The 23,071-nt window shown below is 43.1% G+C and overlaps 1 protein-coding gene across 2 annotated transcripts in view; it reads left to right on the top strand.

Moving 5' to 3' along the window:
* The window catches only part of LOC134345127 (neprilysin-like), a 310,672-nt gene that overhangs the window by 261,336 nt on the left and 26,265 nt on the right, over positions 1 to 23,071 (top strand). For both annotated transcript variants that reach the window (XM_063045312.1, XM_063045311.1), the window contains exons 18-19: positions 14,325 to 14,444; positions 14,537 to 14,670. In XM_063045312.1, the coding sequence (XP_062901382.1) occupies positions 14,325 to 14,444; positions 14,537 to 14,670 (254 nt within the window). The remainder of the gene's footprint in view (positions 1 to 14,324; positions 14,445 to 14,536; positions 14,671 to 23,071) is intronic.

Here is a 23,071-nt window from a genome sequence, read left to right as displayed (position 1 = left end):
CATGTCACGTACATCTGCTCTCACTCCATCCTCTTGCCACCCTACTAGGAATAGGGTTCCCCTGGTCCTCACCTACCACCCCACCAGCCTCCGGGTCCAACATATTATTCTCCGTAACTTCCGCTACCTCCAACAGGATCCCACTACTAAGCACATCTTTCCCTCCCCTCTCTCTCTGCTTTCCACGGGGATCACTCCCTACACGACTCCCTTGTCCATTCGTCCCCCCCATCCCTCCCCACTGATCTCCCTCCTGGCACTTATCCTTGTAAGTGGAACAAGTGCTACACATGCCCTTACACTTCCTCCCTTACCACCATTCAGGGCCCCAGACAGTCCTTCCGGGTGAGACGACACTTCACCTGTGAGTCGGCTGGGGTGATATACTGCGTCCGGTGCTCCCGATGTGGCCTTTTATATATTGGAGAGACCCAACGCAGACTGGGAGACCGCTTTGCTGAACACCTACGCTCTGTCCGCCAGAGAAAGCAGGATCTCCCAGTGGCCACACATTTTAATTCCACATCCCATTCCCATTCTGACATGTCTATCCACGGCCTCCTCTACTGTAAAGATGAAGCCACACTCAGGTTGGAGGAACAACACCTTATATACCGTCCGGGTAGCCTCCAACCTGATGGCATGAACATTGACTTCTCTAACTTCCGCTAATGCCCCACCTCCCCCTCATACCACATCAGTTATTTATTTTTATACACACATTCTTTCTCTCACTCTCCTTTTTCTCCCTCTGTCCCTCTGACTATACCCCTTGCCCATCCTCTGGTTTACCCCCCACCTTGTCTTTCTCCCTGGGCCTCCTGTCCCATGATCCTTTCATATCCCCTTTGCCAATCACCTATCCAGCTCTTGGCTCCATCCCTCCCCCTCCTGTCTTCTCCTATCATTTTGGATCTCCCCCTCTCCCTCCCACTTTCAAATCTCTTACTAACTCTTCCTTCAGTTAGTCCTGACCAAGGGTCTTGGACTGAAACATCGACTGTACCTCTTCCCCGAGATGCTGCCTGGCCTGCTGCTTTCACCAGCAACTTTGATGTGTGTTGCTTAAATATCCAAATCTGCTAGTTATATAAACTCAGTGGCCACATTATGAGGCATCTCCTGTACCTAATAAAGTGGCCACTGAGTGTATATTTGTGATGTAGCTCATCCACTTCAAGGTTTGACATGCTGTGCATTCAGAGATGCTCTTCTATACACCACTGTTGTAACATGTGGTTATCTGAGTTACTGTCATCTTCCGGTCAGCTTGAAACAGTCTGGCCATTCTCCTCTGACTTCTTTCATTAACAAGGTATTTTCATCCACAGAAGTGCCACTCACTGGATTTTTTTTTGTTTTTTGCACCATTCTCTGTACACTTGAAAGATCTACTGATTTTGAGATACTTGAACCACTCCATCTGGCACCATCAATCGTTCTACAGTCAAAGTTACTTAGATCACACTTCTTTCCCCATTCTGATGTTTTGTCTGAACAGCAACCGAACCTCTTGTCCATGTCTGCATATTTTTATGCATCGAGTTGCAGGTGCAAGATTGTCTGATTAGATATTTGCGTTAATGAACAGGTGTAAAGGAGTATCCAATAAAGTGGCCTGTGAGTGTAGAGGTGACATTCAATCTGGGTTGTGAGGAGCATCAACACAGATATCATGGGAATGTAAACAGGAAAATTGATTGGATGAGGATTTTGTGGGTGGAATATAATTTGGAAAAATGTGTGGTTATCCATTTTGATACAGAAAATACTATATTTAACAGGCTAGATAGTGAAATGAGTTTGTTTAATTGTAATTTTAATTGTAGGGTTAGTAAGTTTGCTGATGACGCAAAGGTTGGTGGTGTTGTGGATAGTGTTGAGGGCTGTCAGAGGTTACAGCGGGACATTGGTAGGATGCAAAACTGGGCTGAGAAGTGGCAGATGGAGTTCAACCCAGGTAAGTGTGAAGAGGTTCATTTGGGTAGGTCAAATATGAAGGCGGAATATAGTATTAATGATAAGACTCTTGGCAGTGTGGTGGACCAGAGGGATCTTGGGGTCCAAGTCCGTAGGACGCACAAAGCAGCTGTGCAGGTTGACTCTGGTTAAGAAGACATACGGTGTATTGGTCTTCATCAATCATGGAATTGGAGCCGAGGGGTAATGTTGCAGCTATATAGGACCCTGGTCAGACCCTACTTGGAGTACTGAGCTCAGTTCTGGTCACCTCACTACAGAAAGGATGTGGAAGCCTTAGAAAGTGTGCAGAGGAGATTCCTGGATTTGGGGGCATGTCTTATGAGAATAGGTTGAGTGAACTCGGCCTTTTCTCCTTGGAGCGATGGAGGATGAGAGGTGACATGATAGAGGTGTATAAGATGATGAGAGGCATTGATCGTGTGGATAGTCAGAGGCTTTTTCTCAGGGATGAAATTGATGCCACAAGAGGGCACAGGTTTAAGGTGCTTGGGAGTAGGTACAGAGGAGATGTCAGGGGTAATTTTTTTACGCAGACAGTGGTGAGTGCATGGAATGGGCTGCCGGCAACGGTGGTGGAGGTGGATATGATAGGGTCTTTTAAGAGACTTTTGGATAGGTACATGGAGCTTAGAAAAATAGAGGGCTATGGGTAACCTTATTAATTTCTAAGGTAGGGACATGTTCGGCACAACTTTGTGGGCCATAGGGCTTGTATTGTGCTGTAGGTTTTCTATATTTCTATGTTTAATTGGTTTATTAATTTCAAGTTTATTGCTATTTCAGCCGTACACATGTGTACCACCAAATGAAACAATGTTCCTCCAGATGAGGGTGCAATAACACAGTACATATAATTCACACACAACACTTAAAGTAATACTACCACAAATAATCTAACACATAATAAGATATTGAGTATTGAGCACAGGAGGTGGGATGTTATGTTGAAGTTGTATAAGACATGGATGAGGCCTAATTTGTAGTATTGTGTGCAGTTTTGGTCACCTACCTACAGGAAAGATGTAAATAAGTTTGAAAGAATACAGAGAAAATTTATAAGGACATTGCCCAGTCTGGAGGATCTCAGTTATATGGAAAGATTGAATAGGTTAGTACTTTATTCCTTGGAATGTAGAAGATTAAGAGGTGATTTGATAGAGGTATACAAAGTTATGAGGGGTATAGATAAGGTGAATGCAAGCAGGCTTTTTCCACTGAGGTTGGGTGGGTCTACAACTAGAGGTCATGGGTTAAGGACGAAAGGTGAAAAATTTAAGAGGAACATGGGGGGAAACTTCTTGCCGCAGAGGGTCATGAGAGTGTGGAACAAGCTGCCAGTGCAAGTGGTGCATGCCAGCTCAATTTTAATGTTTAAGAGATATTTGGGTAGGGCTATGCTCTTGATGCAAATTGATGGAAGTAAGCAGTTTAAATAGTTCAGCATGGATTATATAGGCTGAAGAGCCTATTTCTGTGCTGTACTTTTCTATGATTCTATGGCTTTGAGGTGCATTTACATCACAAGTTCAAAAATAATTAGTATAACGCCAGTGGTGCTTCGTACGTGGTGACACCTGGGTGGTCGCAGAGAGTTCAGTGGTTTCACAGCCTGGGGAAGAAACTGTGTCCCACCCTGCAAGTTCTTGTCCTAATGCTACAGTACCTCCTGCCTGATGATAGGGGGTCAAAGAGATTGTTGTACAGATGGGAGGAATCATTGACAATGCTTGGGGCTCTGCCACACAACACTCCTGGAAAGTATCTCAGATCACCCACAGCAGTACAGCGGTACAGTTGCAGAGAAACTGCAGTGTAGGTAGACAAATAACATAACTCAAGTCCACAATGAGTTAGGTTGTAAGATCAAGAGCTCGGTTTCGTCATACAAGCAGTCTATTCAAGAACCTGCTAAGAGCAAAATTAAAGCTATCCTTGAGCCTGAGGTGTATATTTTCAAGCTTTTGTCCTTCTTCCCAATGGCAGGGAAGAAGAAAACGGCTGGGGTGGGAGGAGGTCTTTGGTGATGTTGGCTGCTTGCCCCAGGCAGCAGGAGGTGTATTTAAAAGAAATTGGGTGACCTTGTTCACAAATCACTAAAGATGAACGTGCAGGCAAGGCAAAGCAATATGTTAACCTTCAGTGGCTAATAGAGGGAATATTATTAAAAAAGGTGAATCTCTGCCAATAATAATCAGAATCAGAATTAGGTTTAATATCATTGGCGTATGTCATGAAATTTGTTGTTTTGTGGCAGCAGTACAATGCAATTACTAGTAGTGGAACTATCAATACGGTAAGAATTATATATACATATATACATACATACACTGAGGTAGTGTTCATGCATTCATTGTCCATTCAAAAATTTGATGGTAAATGGGAAGAAGCTGCTTCTGATACACTGAGTGTGAGCCTTCAAGCTCCTTTACCGCCTGCTTGGTGGAAGCAATGAGAAGAGGGCGTGACATCTTTTTTGAGGCATCACCTTTTTTAGGTGTCTTGGATACTAAGGAGGCTAGTGGCTTAACATCCACTTAAGATCTCCCCCATCTCATTTGACTCCACGCATGGATTACCTTTCTGATTTTCCAAAGGATCAACTTCTGGTCCCTCGCAATCCTTTTGCTTTTAACATAGCTGTAGAATCCTCTAGGATTCTCCTTCACCTTGTCTGCTAAGGCAACTTCATGCCTTCTTTTAGCCCTCCTGATTTCTTCCTTAAGTATTCTCTTACAGTTCTTACACTCCATAAGATTATAAATCGATTGATTTATTATGTATTCAGAAATTTGAAGGCAGAAGGGAAAAAGCTGTTCCTAAAATGTTGAGCGTGTGTCATCAGGCTCTGGTACCTCCTCACTGTTGGTAGCAATGAGAAGAGGGCATGTTCTGGGTGATGGAGGTCCCTAATGTCGGATACTGCCTTTCTGAGAAATTTCTTTTTGAAGATGTCCTCTGTGCTGGGGATGCTAATGCTCATGATAGAGCTGGTTGAGTTTGCAACCCTCTGCATGATGTCCTGATGTAAATTTCAGTAGATGTACTCTAGGGAGCATTTTAGTTGGTTGCACCACCGTCTGATGTGGATGGGCTACTGCACAGGATCAAAAATAACTGCTGGAAGTTGTACATAAAGCCAGCTCTATCAGGGGCACTAGCCTCCCCAGCATCACTGTCACCTGATTTAACATTTTTATAAGAAGTAATAGTGTTCAAGCCCTGTCACAATCGTCGAGCGTCCTTCGCTGAGTCCAGACTTTCCACATTGCTCATCAAATGGCTTTCTGGAGATCGTACCTGGACCCCTTGTAACTTTCTTGGTTACCAGACTTGAATGCCTCTGATCTGGCCCTCAGCAGATATCAGATCGCATAGTTCAACCAGGGCTTCTAATTGAGGAAGACTCTGAATGATCTTGTGGGGACACACTCATCTACAGCTGTCTTAATGAAGTCCACTTCAACCATGTTGTATTCATTCTGATCCCTTGATGAGTCCTTGAACTCAGCCCAGTCCACGGACTCGAGGCAATCCTACAGCCTGTCCTCTGCCTCCTGCGACCACATCTTTGTTGTTCTCATCTCTGGAGCTTGAAAGCAGGACGGGAGTCCAGGCAGAAAGACAGACAAGCAAAGCAGAGGTCAAAGGAAAAGCTCGAAAAAAGTCAGAATTGATACAGAAAAGTCAAGTGCGAAGGACAAAATGGATATCTGATTCTAAACAGATAATGAGTGGAGGGGCACTTCATCTGTATTCAAAATAAGATCAATGAACTTGTGGCAGAGAGCAGTATAAAGGAGCATGATTTGGTGGTCATTATGGAAACATATGGCAGGGAAGTTAAATACCCAAGGGTATTAGGTAATAGGAAAGGATAGACAGGAGGTAAGGGAGTTGGGGAAGTGCTCTTAAGAATGACAATGAGAGACAGTATAGGATCCAAAGAGCACAATTTTGAGTCCATCTGGAAAGAGATTATGAATGCTAAAGGGAAGAAAGTAAAGCATGGCAGGGAGATGTCTATAGGCTACTAAATAATAACAGCTTGTCTTCTGCCGAATGAACACTGGACGGCTAGGCCGACTCCAGCACGGACACCATGCCACATTGCCCTCGGCACTCCGACCCAACACCTGTCTCCTGGGCAACAGCCAACATGCGACACTATGGCTTGAGGCCTAGTTCATGCTACAACCAGGGCCATGCTGCTCCTCTGCTATTTACCAATAAGCCAGTGAATTGGACTTGCAGCATTCCACATCACCAAAGTCCAACAGGGTGTTGCGATCACGAGAAAAGCGACTAAGCCAATCGCTATTAGGCCGCACACTGCCTTCAGGAACCCAGTTTGATGCAGAGAGTAGTATGATCTGTACTGTCCAGCTCTTTTGGCTTCTCTGACAACGAGCAACTCGCTGATGCGGTAGACCTGCAGTACTTCTCACCTCTTAATATCCAGCAGGATTTTGCAATCGTAAAAAAAATGTTCAAAAAGACGATAACACCTTTGGTTGGCCCCGTAAAAGCTGTTGTGTCTGAGCACGCCACCATCTTACCAGAAGCCAGCCTTGGGTTACTAAAGAAATAAATGAAAGCATCAAATGCTCATGCAAAGTCGCCAAAGATTGTGAGAAGCCGGAAAATTGGGAAAACTTTAGAAAGTATCGAAGAGCTATTAAACAAGCAATGAAGAAAGGGAAGATAGATTATGAAATTAAACTAGCACGAAATATAAATACAGACAATAAAAGCTTCATAAATGCCAACCTTTCTTTCAGCGGAGAAACTTCTATGTTCTAGTCTGCATGAGCATGCTGTGTACAAAGTACAAAGTTAGTCCTGACGAAGGGTCTCGGCCTGAAACGTCGACTGTACCTCTTCCTAGAGATGCTGCCTGGCCTGCTGCATTCACCAGCAACTTTGATGTGTGTTGCTTGAATTTCCAGCATCTGCAGAATTCCTCGTGTTTACAAAGTGGTTGCTGTTTTTTCTACATTAAAACAGCAACTATAATCCTGAGGAAAGTGACATCATCGGCAGTAAGATGGTTGGGTTGAGCTGAGAAGGATGGGAGAGGCGCCACATAAATGAAAGTCGTTCCTTCCACGGAAAACATTTCCTCTGACCCATCCACCGTTTCCTCATTCAGCAGATGATTCCACAAACCTGGGCCCTCTTAGCCCTGAATCATCTGGGATTACTTAAAACCGATTTACCTTGAAACGTGCAGAGTTCCTCTGACAGTAGAGGGTCAGATTCTCTCAGCTCAGGCCTAGCCTACTGCCCGCTATGCCATTGGCATTTAGGACAGTGATGAAGGTCCTCTGTCTCTGGCAGTGTTCAGGGTTTCATTCATCATGTCAGTAGCATGGTTTTCACTACCGTCAGTCACGGAAGTCCCAGGTGGAGAATACCGTCACACTCAGATGTAGAAGGATTCTTTCTCGCTGTTTCAATAAAAGTTTTGTTTGACCAGTCAGGGTTGTTAGCCCTGAGCTGAACCCCCAAACCTAGAAGACCAGTGAACACTGGCCTCTACCCTTTGATCTGTTTGCAATGGTGACCCTACCAGGATCAAAGCATAAAGCCCTGATTCCAGCCAACATAGCTCTCCAGGTCATTGAGGCACACAAGTTTCCAAACCTTATGACAAGGTTGTGGTCCTGTTGGAGATCTCAGCTTAGGAATATGGAACAAATCCTTTAAGGCGACACTGAAACGGATCAGATTGGACTCAATATCCTGTTTCTGCTATATGGTATAACATTATTCCATTATCAGCCTACTGGTAGTTAACTTCAAAGTCATTTTGAAGAGGCCTAGAATACAAAAGCAAGGATGTAATGCTGAGGCATTGGTCAGACCACATTTGGAAGATTGTGTGCAGTTTTCGACCCATTCGCTAAGAAAGCATCTGCTGGCATTGGAGAGAGTCCAGGTGAGGTTCATGAGAATTAGTCTGATGAGGGTTAGCATATGAGGACTGTTTGATGGCTCTGGACCTGTACTTCTAGAAGAATGAGGGAGGATTTCATTGAAACCTATTGAATATTGAAAGGCCTCGATAGAATGGATGTGGTGAAGTTATTTGCAACAGTGGGAGAGTCAAGGACTAGAGGGCATAGCCTCGTAATAGAGGGACGTCTATTCAGAACAGAAATAATGAAAAACTTCTTTTGCCAGAGGGTGGTGAATCTGTGGAATTCATTGTCACAGGCCAAGTCATTGTGTAAATGTAAGGCAGAGTTTATAGGATCTTAATTAATCAAGGCATCAAAGGTTACGAGGGAGAAGGCAGGCGAATGGAGCTGAGAGGGAAAATAAATCAGTCACGATCAAATGGCAAATCAAACTCAATGGACCAAATAGCCTTGGGTCTTCTGGCCTTAACCTCAACAGTTCCACATCCTCTCTCTGACCTCCAAGACCAACTCTCTATTCTTTTTCATTAAGATGCACCTTGACATTATTCTCTTTGACAACACTTCTGGTCACCTGCGCGTAGCAACCGGGGTTCAGTTCAGCCACTATCCATAAGGAGTTTGTAAGTTTTCTTCGTGACTCTCTGGGTTTCCTCCATGTGGTCCAGTTACCTCCCACATTCCAAAGATGTGTGGTTAATTGGTCACATGGATATAATTGAATTGTGCGGGCTCATTCAGCCAGAAGGGTCTGTTACTGTGCTGTATCTCAAAATAAAATAGTTATCTCTTCTTGCGAATTAGCATCAGCTTTTATCTTATTGTGAACACAGAACATAGAAAATAGAAGATAGAACATGGAACAGTACGGGAGCAGGCCCTTTGGCCCGTAGTGTTGTGCCAAACTAGTTAAACTAATTAAACTAGTCCCTAAATATCCTAGACCATTTATGCTCAATGATCAAGGATCAAGCTTGATTCGTCAGATACACTACTGTGCAAGGTCTTAGGCGCATATATATAGGTAGGGTGCCGTGCCTGAAACTTCTGCACAGTACTGAATTTGTTAATGTGGAGAGGGGAGTGAGTTTCTACATCCGACGGGAGCAAAGGGTGTCAGGAATGGTGGGGGTGGAACGCAACAGGAGCGGTGTGGGACAGGTGGCAGAGAAGGAGTCCCAGGAGTGGGGAGTGTCGCAGGTACAGGTACAACCCAGCCCTGAAATACCAGGCAAGCTCAATTAATTCCAAACAATAGGTTTATTGATCATTATGGAATGTCTCTCTGGTGCTTCCCCGCCTTTGTCTTTTCTCAACCATGACTCCTCTCTCCCTGCCCCCTTCCCACTCACAGTCCACAATAGGGACCAATACCAGCATCAGGTTTATCATCACTCACATACGTCAGGACATTTGGTGTTTTTTGTGTCTGCAGTACAGGGCAATACATAAAATTACCTCAGTACTGCGCAAAAGTCTTTGGCACCTGGCTATAAAGAATGAAATAAAAGTAAAATTAGAGGTTACAGTACAGATATGAAATAAAATGTGCATAAATACATAAATACCAGCATGCATTTACAATGTAAACGGTATTATAAAAAGTGTTTAAAAAGTTTACAGTGCCGTGACTGAGGTAATAGATAGAGGGGGGTGGGGGATTGCTAACTAGAATGGTTGATCAGATTAACTTGCTGGGGTAAGGAACTTTTTAAGGTGGCATTTGGGTTTGTTTTAATAGCCCCAACGCCCCAACCAATGCAGATAATTATGTTGTACACCTTTGCTCTTCTATCTACTTGTGCCCTTCTTCACTAGCCTGTCTTGGAGCAAAGGACCTGCACACCAAGATCCCTCTGCACATCAGTGCTCCTAAGGGTCCTGCCATTTACTATATATTGTACTAGGACATGGGACATAGAACAGTACAGTGCTGGAACAGGCCCTTCATCCCACGATACTGTGCCAATCCAAATACATCCACAACCATATGGCCAACTAAACTAATGCCTTATACCTACACAATGTCCATATCTTTCCATTTTCCCCACATTCATGTGCTTATCTAGTGTCTCTTCAAGGTCCTAATGTATCTGCCTCTAACATCACTCTAGGCAGTGCACTCCAGGCATCCACCAATCTATGTAAGGATCTTGCCCCTCACATATCCTTTGAAATTACCCCCCCTCACCTTAAATGGTCATACAGTCATAGAAAAGTACAGCACAGAAACAGGCCCTCTGGCCCATCTAGTCCATACCAAACCACTTCAAAGGCCTTCTCCCATCGACCTGCACCAGCACCATGGCCTCCATACCCCTATCCAAACTTCTCTTAAACGTTGAAATCGAGCTTGCATGCACCAGTTGTGCTGGCAGCTCGTTCCATATTTTCATGACCCCTCTTGAGTGAAGACATTTCCCCTCATGTTCCCCTTAAAATTTTCACCTTTCAACTTTAACCCATGACCTCTGGTTGTTGTCCCACCCAACCTCAGTGGAAAAAGCCTGCTTGCATTTCCAATATCTATACTCCTCATAATTTTGTATACCTCGATCAAATCTCCTCTCAATCTTCTACATTCCAAGGAGTAAAGTCCTAGCCTATTCAATCTTTCCTTATAACCTATGCCAATCTTTCCTGGTGTTAGACATTACAACCCTGGGAAAAGGATTCTAGCTATCCACAGTACTCTCACGTGTTACTTATTTATTAATGCCTCAGCTAAGAGAAATAATCCCTCGCTTTGTTATTCAGGCTATTCATAATTTTCCACACTGCTGTCCCTTGTCGACTTAATTTAGCCTCACCATCACTCCCCATCACTGCAATTCTCCGAAGCTAATAACATGATCATTAACCCTCTCACTACTCTCAGAATCAGATTTAATATCACTAGCATATGTTGTGAAATTTGTTAACTTTGCAGCAGTAGTACAATGCAATAAATGAACGCAGAGAAAAAGAGAACTAAATTACAGTAAATATGTATATAATAGTTAAATTAAATAAGCAGTGCCAAAAAAAAGGAAATTTAAAAAAGAAAGTGGTGAGGTAGTGTTCATGGATGCGATGTCCATTCAGAAATCAGATGGTAAAGGGGAAGAAGCTGTACCTAGATCATTGAGTGTGTGTCTTCAGACTCAAGTACCTCCTTCCTGGTAGTGGAAGTCCTTAATGATGGACAGTGCCACTTTGAGGCACTGGTCCTTGAAGATGCCTGGATAGTATGGAGGTGCCCATGATGGAGATGTTTAATTTCTAAACTCTCTGCTGCTTACTTTGATCCTATGCAGTAGCGACCCCTCCCCCCACATACCAGGTGGTGATACAACCAGTTCGAATGCTCCACACAGTACATCTGTACAAATTTGCTCTTAAGTACAGCGACACCCTGTCTTTGATGTGCAGACCTGAACTGCCTGTTAAAATCTAATTGTGTCTTTTAACTCTTTTTACACAGTTCCAGCTGTTTATTCTATTCCTTTGTTATTCTAGTACTCTGTATTCATAGAATTTTTTAAACTGAGTTTTTTGGAATAAAATCTAAAATTTCTTCCATAGAAACATAGAAACATAGAAAATAGGTGCAGGAGTAGGCCATTCGGCCCCTCGAGCCTGCACCGCCATTCAGTATGATCATGGCTGATCATCCAACTCAGAACTCTGTACCAGCCTTCCCTCCATACCCCCGATCCCTTTAGCCACAAGGGCCATATCTAACTCCCTCTTAAATATAGCCAATGAACTGGCCTCAACTGTTTCCTGTGGCAGAGAATTCCATAGATTCACCACTCTCTGTGTGAAGAAGTTTTTCCTCATCTCGGTCCTAAAAGGCTTCCCCTTTATCCTCAAACTGTGACACCTCGTTCTGGACTTCCCCAACATCGGGAACAATCTTCCTGCATCTAGCCTGTCTAATCCCTTTAGGATTTTATACGTTTCAATCAGATCCCCCCTCAATCTTCTAAATTCCAACGATTATAAGCCTAGTTGATCCAGTCTTTCATCATATGAAAGTCCTGCCATCCCAGGAATCAATCTGGTGAACCTTCTTTGTACTCCCTCTATGGCAAGGATGTCTTTCCTCAGATTAGGGGACCAAAACTGCACACAATACATACAGTATCTCTTGTTTCCACCTTATTCAAATGATGGCAATGAGGCAGTCATGTCTGAAATTGCTGGAGAAATATTAAAGTCACTATAAACTCCCAAGATTCAAAGGAACTTGTAATAATAAAATTGTCCCATTAGAAAAAAATGATCTCTAACTGGGTTAACATATCCATTACAACACCGTGCCTAGCCTTTTTTGTTATGTTTTTATAAATAAACAATGCTCCCCATAAGAGCCTCAGATATAGGAGCAGAATTAGGCCATTCGCCCATTTAGTCTGCTCTGCAATTTCATTATGGCTGAACCATCTTTCCTCTCATCCCTGTACTCCTGCCTTCTCTCCATAACCATTTATGCCCTGACCAATCAAGAATCTATCAACCTCTACCTTAAATTCATGTAAGGATTTGGATTCCACAGCTGCATGTGGCAAAGAATTCCACAGATTCACTGCTCTCTGGCTAAAGAAATTCTTCCTCATCTCCATTCCAAAAGGATGCCCCTCTATTCTGAAGCTGCATCCTTTGGATTAAGATTCTTCCACCATAGAAAACATCCTCGCCACATCCACTCTATCAAGGCCTTTCACTATTCGATAGGTTTCAATGAGGGCATCCATCATACTTCCGAATTCTGGTGAATACAGGCACAGAGCCATAATACATTTAAGTTTAAACTCTAACCAAGTGTATTTGCTTAATTTGTTGTCTTTTACACATTGGTTGTTTGCTCGTCTTTGTTTGCGTGGAGTTCGCCATTGATTCAATTGTATTTCTTTGTATTTACTGTGTACACCTGCAAGAAAATGAATCTTAGTGTTTTATATGGTGAACTACATGCACTTTGATTATAAATAATAAATAAACAATAATAAATAATTATTAATAAGTATTAAATGACAGTTGATTTAATAAGTAATAATAAATAAATAATTTACTTTGAACTTTTTTGAACTTTGATTGCCATGAAGTCAGGTCTCTGTGTTGCTAGTCCAAGCTTTTGGGGTACTAGTTTACCAATTTAACAACAGTGCAATTTATATCCCTGTCCCACACCTTGAACACCCACTGCATGGAATAAAATGCTTGCATTGTGCTAATGGAGATGTGGGCATTCAGATCAGGCTTTAAGCTCCATTTTCTCTCTAGTTGATGTAAAAGATCCTGTAGAATTGTTCCAGTTTTACTAATTCACATTACCAGGTTGTTACCATACTGCAGTTTATGGGAACTTGCTGTGTGTTAACTTATTATGAATGTTAGTCAAGAAGGGGACTTTTTCTTTCTTTCATTCTTTCTTTCCTTCTCCCTCTTTCTTTCTTCCTTCTTTTCTTCCTTTGTTCTGATTCTTTCTTTCTTCCATTTTTCTTTCATTCTTCTTCTTTAGCTCTCTCTTTCTCTCTTCCCTTTTTGTTCTTCATTTCCTCTTTCTAGCTTTACGAGAAGGTCATAGAAACAACAACAAAGTGCTCAGTCTATCAATCAATAACCATAATGCCATACGATACAGGAGCAGAATTTAACCATTTAGCCCATCTCTCTGCTTCACCATTCAATCATGGCTGAATTTTTAACCCCATTTATTTGCCTTCTCCCTGTAACCCTTAAGCCCCTTACTAGTCAAAAACCTATCAGTCTCTACCTTAACTACATCAAATGATATAGCCTTCACAGCCCTTTCTGACAAAGAATTCCACAGATAAACTTTCCTCCTGCAGAAGAAATTCTAAAGGGACGTCTCTTTCTTCTGAATCTGTAGCCTCAGATCCAAGGTTCTCTCACTATAGGAAACATCCTCTCCACATCCACTCTAGCTAGGCCTTTCAATATTTGATAGGTTTCAATGAAATCTCCTTTCATCCTTCTACACTTCAGTACGTACAGACCGAGAGCCTCAAACAATCCTCCTCGGTTAACCCTTTCACTCCTGGGATCATTTTCTCAACCATCTCCCGGGCCTACACAAAAATCCTCAGAAACGGGGCCCAAAGTGCTCACAATATCAAAATGCTTTCAGTCCAGTGCGGTAATGAGAAAATGCTGCACCAAACAGTGGAGTAGAGTCAATGGCCCAAATGGCCTATGTACTATGGTCGAATACCAATGTGATGTTTTGAATAAGTTCTCAATCTGAGGCTCCCTCTGTCTCCTCAGACTGACTCAAAATGCTGGTGGTAATTTGGATTGTTGACATCAGAGGATGTATGCTGGGACAGTGAGGTAGAGTTAGCTAAAAAATATTAGGACACCAATGTTGAAATCATATTTTTCAGTCAATTATCTGGTTTGTTTTTGTGACAGTTTTCCCAGCTGGTATCCTCCAACCACCATTCTTTAGTAGGTCACAGCCGACTGCATTGAACTTTGGAGCCATTGGCATGGTCATAGGCCATGAATTCACCCATGGATTCGATGACAGCGGTAAGAGAAAACCACTGACGACAACTCAGAGGGAATACAAGTTTGTGGCCTTTCTGTTTTTTTTTTACTGACTATCTGTGCATTTGGTGCAGGTCGTAACTTTGACAAAGATGGCAACCTGGTGGATTGGTGGACCCAGCAATCTGCAGAAAATTTCAAAAACCTCTCGCAGTGCATGGTGTACAAGTATGGGAACTTCACGTGGGATACAGCAGGCGGACAGCATGTATGTTTAACCTAAACACAGGAGATTCTGCAGATGCTGGAAATCCAGAATAATGCACACAATGTGCTGGAGAAACTCAGCAGGTCAGGCAGCATCTATGGAGAGGAATAACATCAACTCTTTATTCCTTTCCATAAGATAATGCCTGAACTGTCGAGTTCCTCCAGCATCTGATGTGTGTAAAACCTTGTAGTCATTATGGTTTTGATTAATATTGCATGCCGTGATTAACTTAGGATACTGGATCATTAAGCTGAGGATTAAGGCAAGCGCTGCACAGATGATCCATATATCTGTTCTGCCATTTATTTGGACAATTGCTGATTTGATCATAAACTCAAAAGATTCTGCAGATGCTGCAAATCTTGATGTTGGCTGAGACTAGAGCTAGAGATCATGGGCTAAGGGTGAAAGGTGAAATGGTCAAGGGGAACATATGGGGTAACCTTCACTCAGATGGTGGTGAGTGTGTGGAATGAGCTGCCAGCAGAAACGATGGATGCAGGCTTGTTTTGAACATTTAAGAGAAATTTAGGTAGGTAGATTGATGGGAAGAGTATAAATGCTATGCTCCTCCAGGTGCAGGTCGATGGAACTAGGCAGCATAATAGTTCAGCATGGACTAAAAGGCCTGCAGGACCTGTTTCTGTGCTGTCATGTACTATGACTCTATGACTATGATCACTTCATCACAGGTTCTGTGCTTTCCTTGCATTCAGTATGTAGTTTCTCTCTGCAGAAAAATTCAGAATTGTTCCGGGAGGTATCCACCCAAAACATCTTCAGAAATGTTGGTGGAACCATTGGGTTCACTGTTTCTGATGCACAGGGTTTGTTGTCCTGACAGCACAGGAGATTACAGGGAGATTTAATAGTTATAGAAACATAGAAACATACAGCACCATACAGGCCCTTCAGCACACAAAGCTGTGCTGAACATGTCCCTACCTTAGAACTACCTAGGCTTTACCCATAGTCCTCTATTTTTCTAAGCTCCATGTAGCCATCCAGGAGTCTCTTAAGAGAACCTATCATTTCCACCTCCACCGCTGCTGCCAGCAGCCCATTTGTTAGGATTTAGTTTTAAAAAAACAATTGCTTCCAGACCAGAACTCTCAAAAATAACAAAACGCAAAGACTTAAACACAAGAGGTTCTGCTGAGGCTGGAAATCCAAAGCAACACATGCAAAATGCTGGGGGGACACAGCAGGTTAGGCAGCATCTATGGAGGGAAATAAACAGTCAATATTCTGGGCGGAGATCCTTCATCAGGATTCCTTGCTCCCTCTCCAGCTTCCCACCTATAACGGGAAGGTCCTACAGTGTGGAAATAATGTCCCTCAGCCCTATTACTCCAGGCCAGCCAAGATGTTCATCTGAGCCAGCCTTTCTCTACCTTTTTACCCTGGAGGAACCCTTGAAATAATTTCAGATCCCAGAGAATCCCTGTGTTCACAGTATGTTAGTGTGATCAGTAAATTGGAGATATAATAATCCAAAAATAATTCCCAGTGCACTTGAGAAGAGAATGAATTTTTATCCACCATCTCTTAAAAAAAAAGGTAGGCTTAGCTTACCTCTCTTGAAATTAATCTTACCTTCTCTTTAATACATTTTGAAAACTCATGAGGCAAACATAATAAATTTCTGTTAAATAACTGGCTTACAAATGCTACAATATGACAGTTTAATGAAATCTGTTGACTCATCAACCTGGATAGAGAAGCTGTTGTTTTTCAATTTATCACACCAAACTTCTTCAGCATCATGTGACATGTCAGCAATACATCCACTTATCGTTTAAGAGTGAAACCTTTTCAATTTCATGTATTGCATTTTACCCACTATAACTTTACATGCTGGCATTATAAGGTTCTCACCAACTGTGTGATTTCCTTTTACGGGTAATAAGTTCTGCTACTAAATAACTTGCTTCCTGAACTTTTTTTCACTAACTGTGACTTTATTAACAAAAGCTTGACTATGTTTGTTTTGAGATTCCAATAGCCGTTTAAAATAATCAGCACTTTTATGTGTCATATGGCTGTGATTTGTAGTTAAGTGTCTTTTCAAATTGGCTCTAGTCTTTTCATTGCTGTATTTGTAAGTTGCTTGTCACAGACTAGGCATGTTGGAATAGGACAACTTAGATCACTAGTCCATGTAAAACCCAAGATGGAGCTGACTAAATTTAGTCATAGTCATACTTTATTGATCCCGAGGGAAATTGGTTTTCGTTACAGTTGCACCATAAATAATTAATTAGTAAAAAACCATAAATAATTAAATAGTAATATGTAAATTATGCCAAGAAATAAGTCCAGGACCAGCCTATTGGCTCAGGGTGTCTGACCCTCCAAGGGAGGAGTTGTAAAGTTTGATGGCCACAGGCAGGAATGACTTCCTATGACGCTCTGTGTTGCATCTTGGAGGAATGAGTCTCTGGCTGAATGTACTCCTGTGTCCAACCAGTACATTATGTAGTGGATGGGAGACATTGACCAAGATGGCATGCAACTTGGACAGCATCTTCTTTTCAGACACCACCGTCAGAGAGTCCAGTTCCATCCCCACAACATCACTGGCCTTACTAATGAGTTTGTTGATTCTGTTGGTGTCTGCTACCCTCAGCCTGCTGCCCCAGCACACAACTTCCAACTTTCTATAACTTCTTTCAATCCTGTGCAGTAGTCTCCCCATACCAGACAGTGATGCATCCTTTCAGAATGCTCTCCATGGTACATCTATAGAGGTTTTTGTGTGTTTTAGGTGACAAACTAAATCTCCTCAAGTTCCTAATGGAATATAGCTGCTGTCTTGCCTTCTTTATAGCTGCATTGATATATTGGGACCAGGTTAGATCCTCAGAGATCTTGACACCCAGGAGCTAGAAATTGCTCACTCTCTCCATTTCTGATCCCTCCATGAGGATTGGTTTGTGTTCCCTCGTCTTACCCTTCCTGAAGTCCACAATCAGCTCTTTTGTCTTACTGACATTGAGAGCAAAGGTTGTTGCTGAGACAGCACTCCACTAGTTGCTATATTTCACTCCTATATGCCCCCCATCTCCATCTGAGATTCCATCAACAATGTCTGCATCATCAGCAATTCTGCTCGAATATAACTCCAATAAGAGACTGATGGTGTTATATTTGAATGCATGTAGTATAAATAAAAGGGAAAATGAACTTGTAGCACAGTTACAGATTGGCATGTATGATGTTTTGGGCATTTACTGAATCATGGCTGAAAGAAGATTATAGCTGAGAGCTTAACGTCCAAGGATACACATTGTATTGAAAGGATATGCAGTTAGGCAGAATGGGTGGGGCAGCTCTATTCGTAAAAAAATTGAAATCAAATCATTAGAAAGAGGTGACAGGATCGGAAGGTGTAAAATTGTTGTGGGTAGAGCTAAGAAACTGCACGGATAAATAGACCCTCATGGAACTTATATACAGACCTCCAAACAGTAGCAAAGGTATGGTCCACAAGTTACAACGGGAGATAGAAAATGCATGCCAAAAGGTTACAATATGCATGAGGAATTTCAATATGCAGGTAGAATGGGAAAATCAGGTTGGCGCTGGATCCCATGAGGGGAAACATGGTGGATTTTTAGAGCAGCTTGTGATTCAGCCCACTAGGGGATCAGCTACTCTGGATTGGGTGTGGTGCAATGAACTGGATTTGATTGGAGAGCTTAAGGCAAAGGAACCATTAGAGGAAAATGATCATAATATGATTGAATTCACTCTGAAATTTGAGAGGGAGAAGCTAAAGTCAGATGTTTCAGTATTACAAACAAGAGAAAATCTGCAGATACTGGAAATCCGAGCAATGTAGGCAAAATGCTGAAGGAACTAAGCAGACTAGGCAGCATTTGGAAAAAAAAGGTACAGTCAACATTTCAGGCCGAAACCCTTCGGTAGAAATGGAGAAAAAAAAGCCAAGGAGTAGATTTAAAAGGTGGGGGGAGGGGAGAGAACCGCCAGGTGCCAGGTGAAACCTGGAGGGGGAGGAATGAAGTAAAGAGCTGGGAAGTCGCTTGGTAAGATGAGGTGAAAGAGGGAAAAGGGGATGGGAAATGGAGAAGGGGTGGGAGGTGTTGAGGGCCATTACCAGAAGTCCAGAAGTTTGTGAAATCAATGTTCATGCCATCAGGTTGGAGGTTACCCAAAAAGAATATAAGGTGTTTTTCCTCCAACCTAAGTGTGGCCTCATCACAGCAGTGAAGGAGGCCTTAGATGGACATATCGGAATGGAAATGGGAAGTGGAATTAAAATGGGTGGCCTCTAGGAGCTCCTGCTCGTTCTGGTGGACGTAGCATAGATGCTCGGCGAAGCGGTTTCCCAGTCTACATTGAGTCTCACCGATGTACAAGAGGCCACATTGGGAGCACCAAACACAGTAGATGACCCCAACAGGCTCACAAGTGAAGTGTTAACTTACTTAGAAGGACTGTTTAGGACCCTGGATGGTAGTGAAGGAGGAGGTGTAGGGGCAGGTTTAGCACTTGTTCCGCTTGTAAACATAAGTGCCAGGAGGGAGATCAGTGGGGAGGGATGAATGGACAAGGGAGTCACGTAGGGGGTGATTCCTGTGGAAAGCAGAACGTGTGGGGAAGGAAAAGATGTGCTTGGTGGTGGGATTGCCTTGGAGGTGGCGAAAGTTTCGGAGAATTATATGCTGGACGGGGAGGCTGGTGGAGTGGTAGGCAAGGACAAGAGGAACCGTGTCCTTGATAGGATGGGGGTAAGAGCAGATGTGCATGAAATGGAAGAGATGTAGTTGAGGGCGCGTTAATGGTGAAGGAAGGAAGCCCCTTTCTTTGAAAAAGGAGGACATCTCCTTTCTTCTAGAATGAAAAGACTCATCCTGAGAGCAGATGCGGTGGAGACAGAGGAATTGAGACAAGTAGTAATGTGGGACGAGGTGTAGTCTAGGTAGCTGTGAGAGTCCATGGGTTTGTAACAGACATCGGTGGATAAGCTCTATCCTGAGATAGAGACAGTAACTTTACTTCATCCCTCTCCTGCCAGGCTTCACCTATCACCTGGCGGTTCTCTCTTCTCCCCCATCCCCCAACTTTTGAATCTACTCCTCAGCTTTTTTTTCTCCAGTCCTGCTGAAGGGTTTCGGCTTGAAACATCAACTGTACTTTTTCCATTGATGCTGCCTGGCCTGCAGAGTTCCTCCAGCATTTTGTATGTGTTGTATCAGTACTAGAGAGGCATGAGAGAGGAGTTGGCCAAAATTGATTGGAAGAGGACACTAGCAGGGATGATGGCAGAGCAGCAATGCATGGAACTTCTGGGAGCAATGTGGAAGGCACAGGATATATACATCTCAAAAAGGAAGAAGTATTCTAAAGGCAGATGATACAACTGTGGCTGACAAGACAAGTCAAAGCCAACACAAAATCCAAAGAGAGGGTATATAATAGAGCAAAAATTAGTGGGAAGTTTGAGGATGGGAAAGCATTTAAAAACCAGCATAAGTCAACCAAAAATTCATAAAGAAGGAAAAGATGGAATACGGAGATAGGCTAGACAATTATATTAAAAAGTATAGCCAAAGTTTCTTCAGATACAGGGTATACATATAAATTGTAAAATAGAGGCAAAAGTAAATATTAGACTGCTTGAGATTGATGCTGGAGAGGTAGCAATGGGGGACAAAAATGGCAGATGAACGAAATAAGTATTTTGCATTAGTCTTCACTGTGGAAGACACTAGCAGTATGCCAGAAGTTTGAGAATGTCAGGGGGCAGAAGTGAGTGAAGTGGTGATTGGGAAACTGAAAGGTTTGAAGCTAGATAAATCACCCACACTAAATGGTCTACATCCCAGCGTTCTGAAAGAGGCGGCTGAAGAGATTGTGGAGGTATTGGTAATGATCCCTCAAGAATCAATGGTTTCTGGCATTGTTTTGGAGGACTGGAATATTGCAAATGTCACTTCATTCTTCAAGACAGAAGAAAGGAAATTACAGCCAGTTAGTCTGATCTCAGTGGTTGGGAAGATTTGTAGTTAGTTGTTAAGGATGTGGTTTTTTGAGTATCTAGAGGCACCTGATAAAATAGGCTAGAATCAGCATGGTTTCCTTCAGATAAAATCTTGTCTGACAAATCTGTTGGAATTCCTTGAAGAAATAACAAGCGGGATAGACAAAGGAGGATCAATGGATGTTGTCCGTTTGTATTTTCAGAAGGCCTTTGCTGGGGTGCCACACATGAGCTGTTAAAGTTAACAGTCCATGGTATTACAGCAGAGATATTAGATGTTTCCTCTCATGGGGAGTCCAGGGCCAAAGGGCAAGTTTCAAAATAGAGGGATGTGCATTTAGAACGGAGATGAGGAGGTATCTATTTAGCCAGAGCATGGTGAATTGGTGGAATTCATTGCTGCAGGCATGTCATTGGGTATATTCAATGCAGAGGTTGATAGATTCTTGATAAGTCAGGGCATGAAGGGATATGGGGAGAAGGCAGGAGATAGAGGCTGAGAGGGAATTGGATCAGCTTTGATGAAATTGCAGATCAGACTCAATGTTCCAAATGGTCCGGTTCTGCTATGGTCTCATGGTCTTGTATACACACCAATCTCAGTGTGAAGAATTTGCCCTTCACATCCCATTGAGATCTCTCCCCTTTCACCTTTAACCTATGTGCTCTAATTTATGATTCCCTTTACCTGTGGGGGGGGGGAACATATTGTGTGCATTCACCCATCTCTGTCCCTCGTGATTTTATACACTCAATTTTTAATTCTCCTGTAGTCTGGAAATCTGACCATCATAACTTTGAATTTATCTAATTTTTCAGTGCCCACATCACTCTGAGAATGAAAAACTTTCAAGATTCAAGATTCAAATCTATTTGTCACATGTACATCATACCATACAGTGAAGTGCATTGTTTGCTTTAACAATCAACACACTTTAGAGGGTACTGGAGGCAGCCTGCATGTGTCACTACATCAACACAGCATGCCCACAACGCTTGGCAATACAGCAGAGAACACGACCACCAACAAACCAACAGCAGAAAAAGCAAGTCCCATTCCTGCCTCCCACCCATGCACATACACAGTCCTTTGGCCCCAGCGCAGGCTTCCAGCCTCCAGCAGACACTGACTCAGTCATGCAGTCACCGGGCTTTGACTTCCCCAGCAGACCCACAGAGATTTTCAGATTCCTTCTTATCCTTGTATCCTGAAGCTGTGCCCCCTGGTCCTAGACTCCTCCACTTTTGGAATTATTTTCTTGGGCTTCGTGGTTGAAGTGTTATTTGCTCATTAATCACACAGCTGTTAAAGGAAACGAGCATTCCTTGGCTGTGTCAGGTAACTTGAGGTTAATCAGTAAAGATTTAACAATTGACTCAAACAAGCTATGGAAAGTTGAAGATAGTTCTCTTCATAAATCATCATCATGGCTTGGCTTCGCAAACGAAGATTTAGGTGGGGGGCTGCCCACATCTTCTGCAGGCTTGCTGGTGGCTGACGAGGCCTATATGGGACAGGCAAGTCCGGCCACAGCGGCTGCATCGTAGATGTGGGCATGTCCTTCGGCCTACGCAATGGTATTTTAGGTGGAGTGCAGTGTGCGCGGTACTGGCCCCACCTGTACACCCGGGGTTCGTCTGCCATAGCCTAGCAAGCTGGAACGGTGAAAGCGAGGTCCTCAAGTCATAGGATTTACGTTGGAGTGTCCTCCTCCGAGTTGGATGGCCTGGCAAGGCTAATGAGCCCCACCTACCCAGGTTTGGATTCAGAGTTGTCCCTCTTTTAGGCTGGCTGCCAACCAATGGCCAGACTACCCATCCAGTTACACCGCCGGACACTCGGTCACCATGACGTAGCAAGCTCGGGGGAAACAGGGGGCACCGACGAGAAGGTGTTGCTGTGAACGCAGTAATGTAGGAGAGGCCACTTGTAGTGGCCTCCTGCCTAGCAGACCGGACAGTGACCACGCGGCGATCACTACACCGGGAAAGGAGAGGCGATGTATTGCGCGTTCACTTTCCCTGGATGAGTGGGACGTCAGGCCCAAACCTCACCTGCCCCCTTTCATGAATAATCAGGGTAGAACATACATAGTGAGTGGTAGGGCACTGAGGAGTGTGGTAGATTAGAGGGATAAAGATCTATAATTCCTTGAAAGTGGCATCACAGCTAGATAGGGCTGTAAAGAGAGATTTTGGCACATTGTCCTTCATAAATCAGAGTATTGATGACAGGAGTTGGGATATTATGCTGTTGAGGCCAAATTTAGAGTATTGTTGTGGCCGCATACCTACAGGAAAGGTAACAATAAGATTATTGATAGAATCAATAAGAATATTATTGATTCCATCAATAAGAGTGCAGAGAAAATTAATAATGATGTTGGTAGG

Source organism: Mobula hypostoma, chromosome 4 (assembly GCF_963921235.1).
Source record: "Mobula hypostoma chromosome 4, sMobHyp1.1, whole genome shotgun sequence".
Taxonomy (NCBI): Eukaryota; Metazoa; Chordata; class Chondrichthyes; order Myliobatiformes; family Myliobatidae; genus Mobula; species Mobula hypostoma.
The sequence above is the reverse complement of the archived record's forward strand: the minus strand, read 5'-3'. Positions and strand labels throughout refer to the sequence as shown.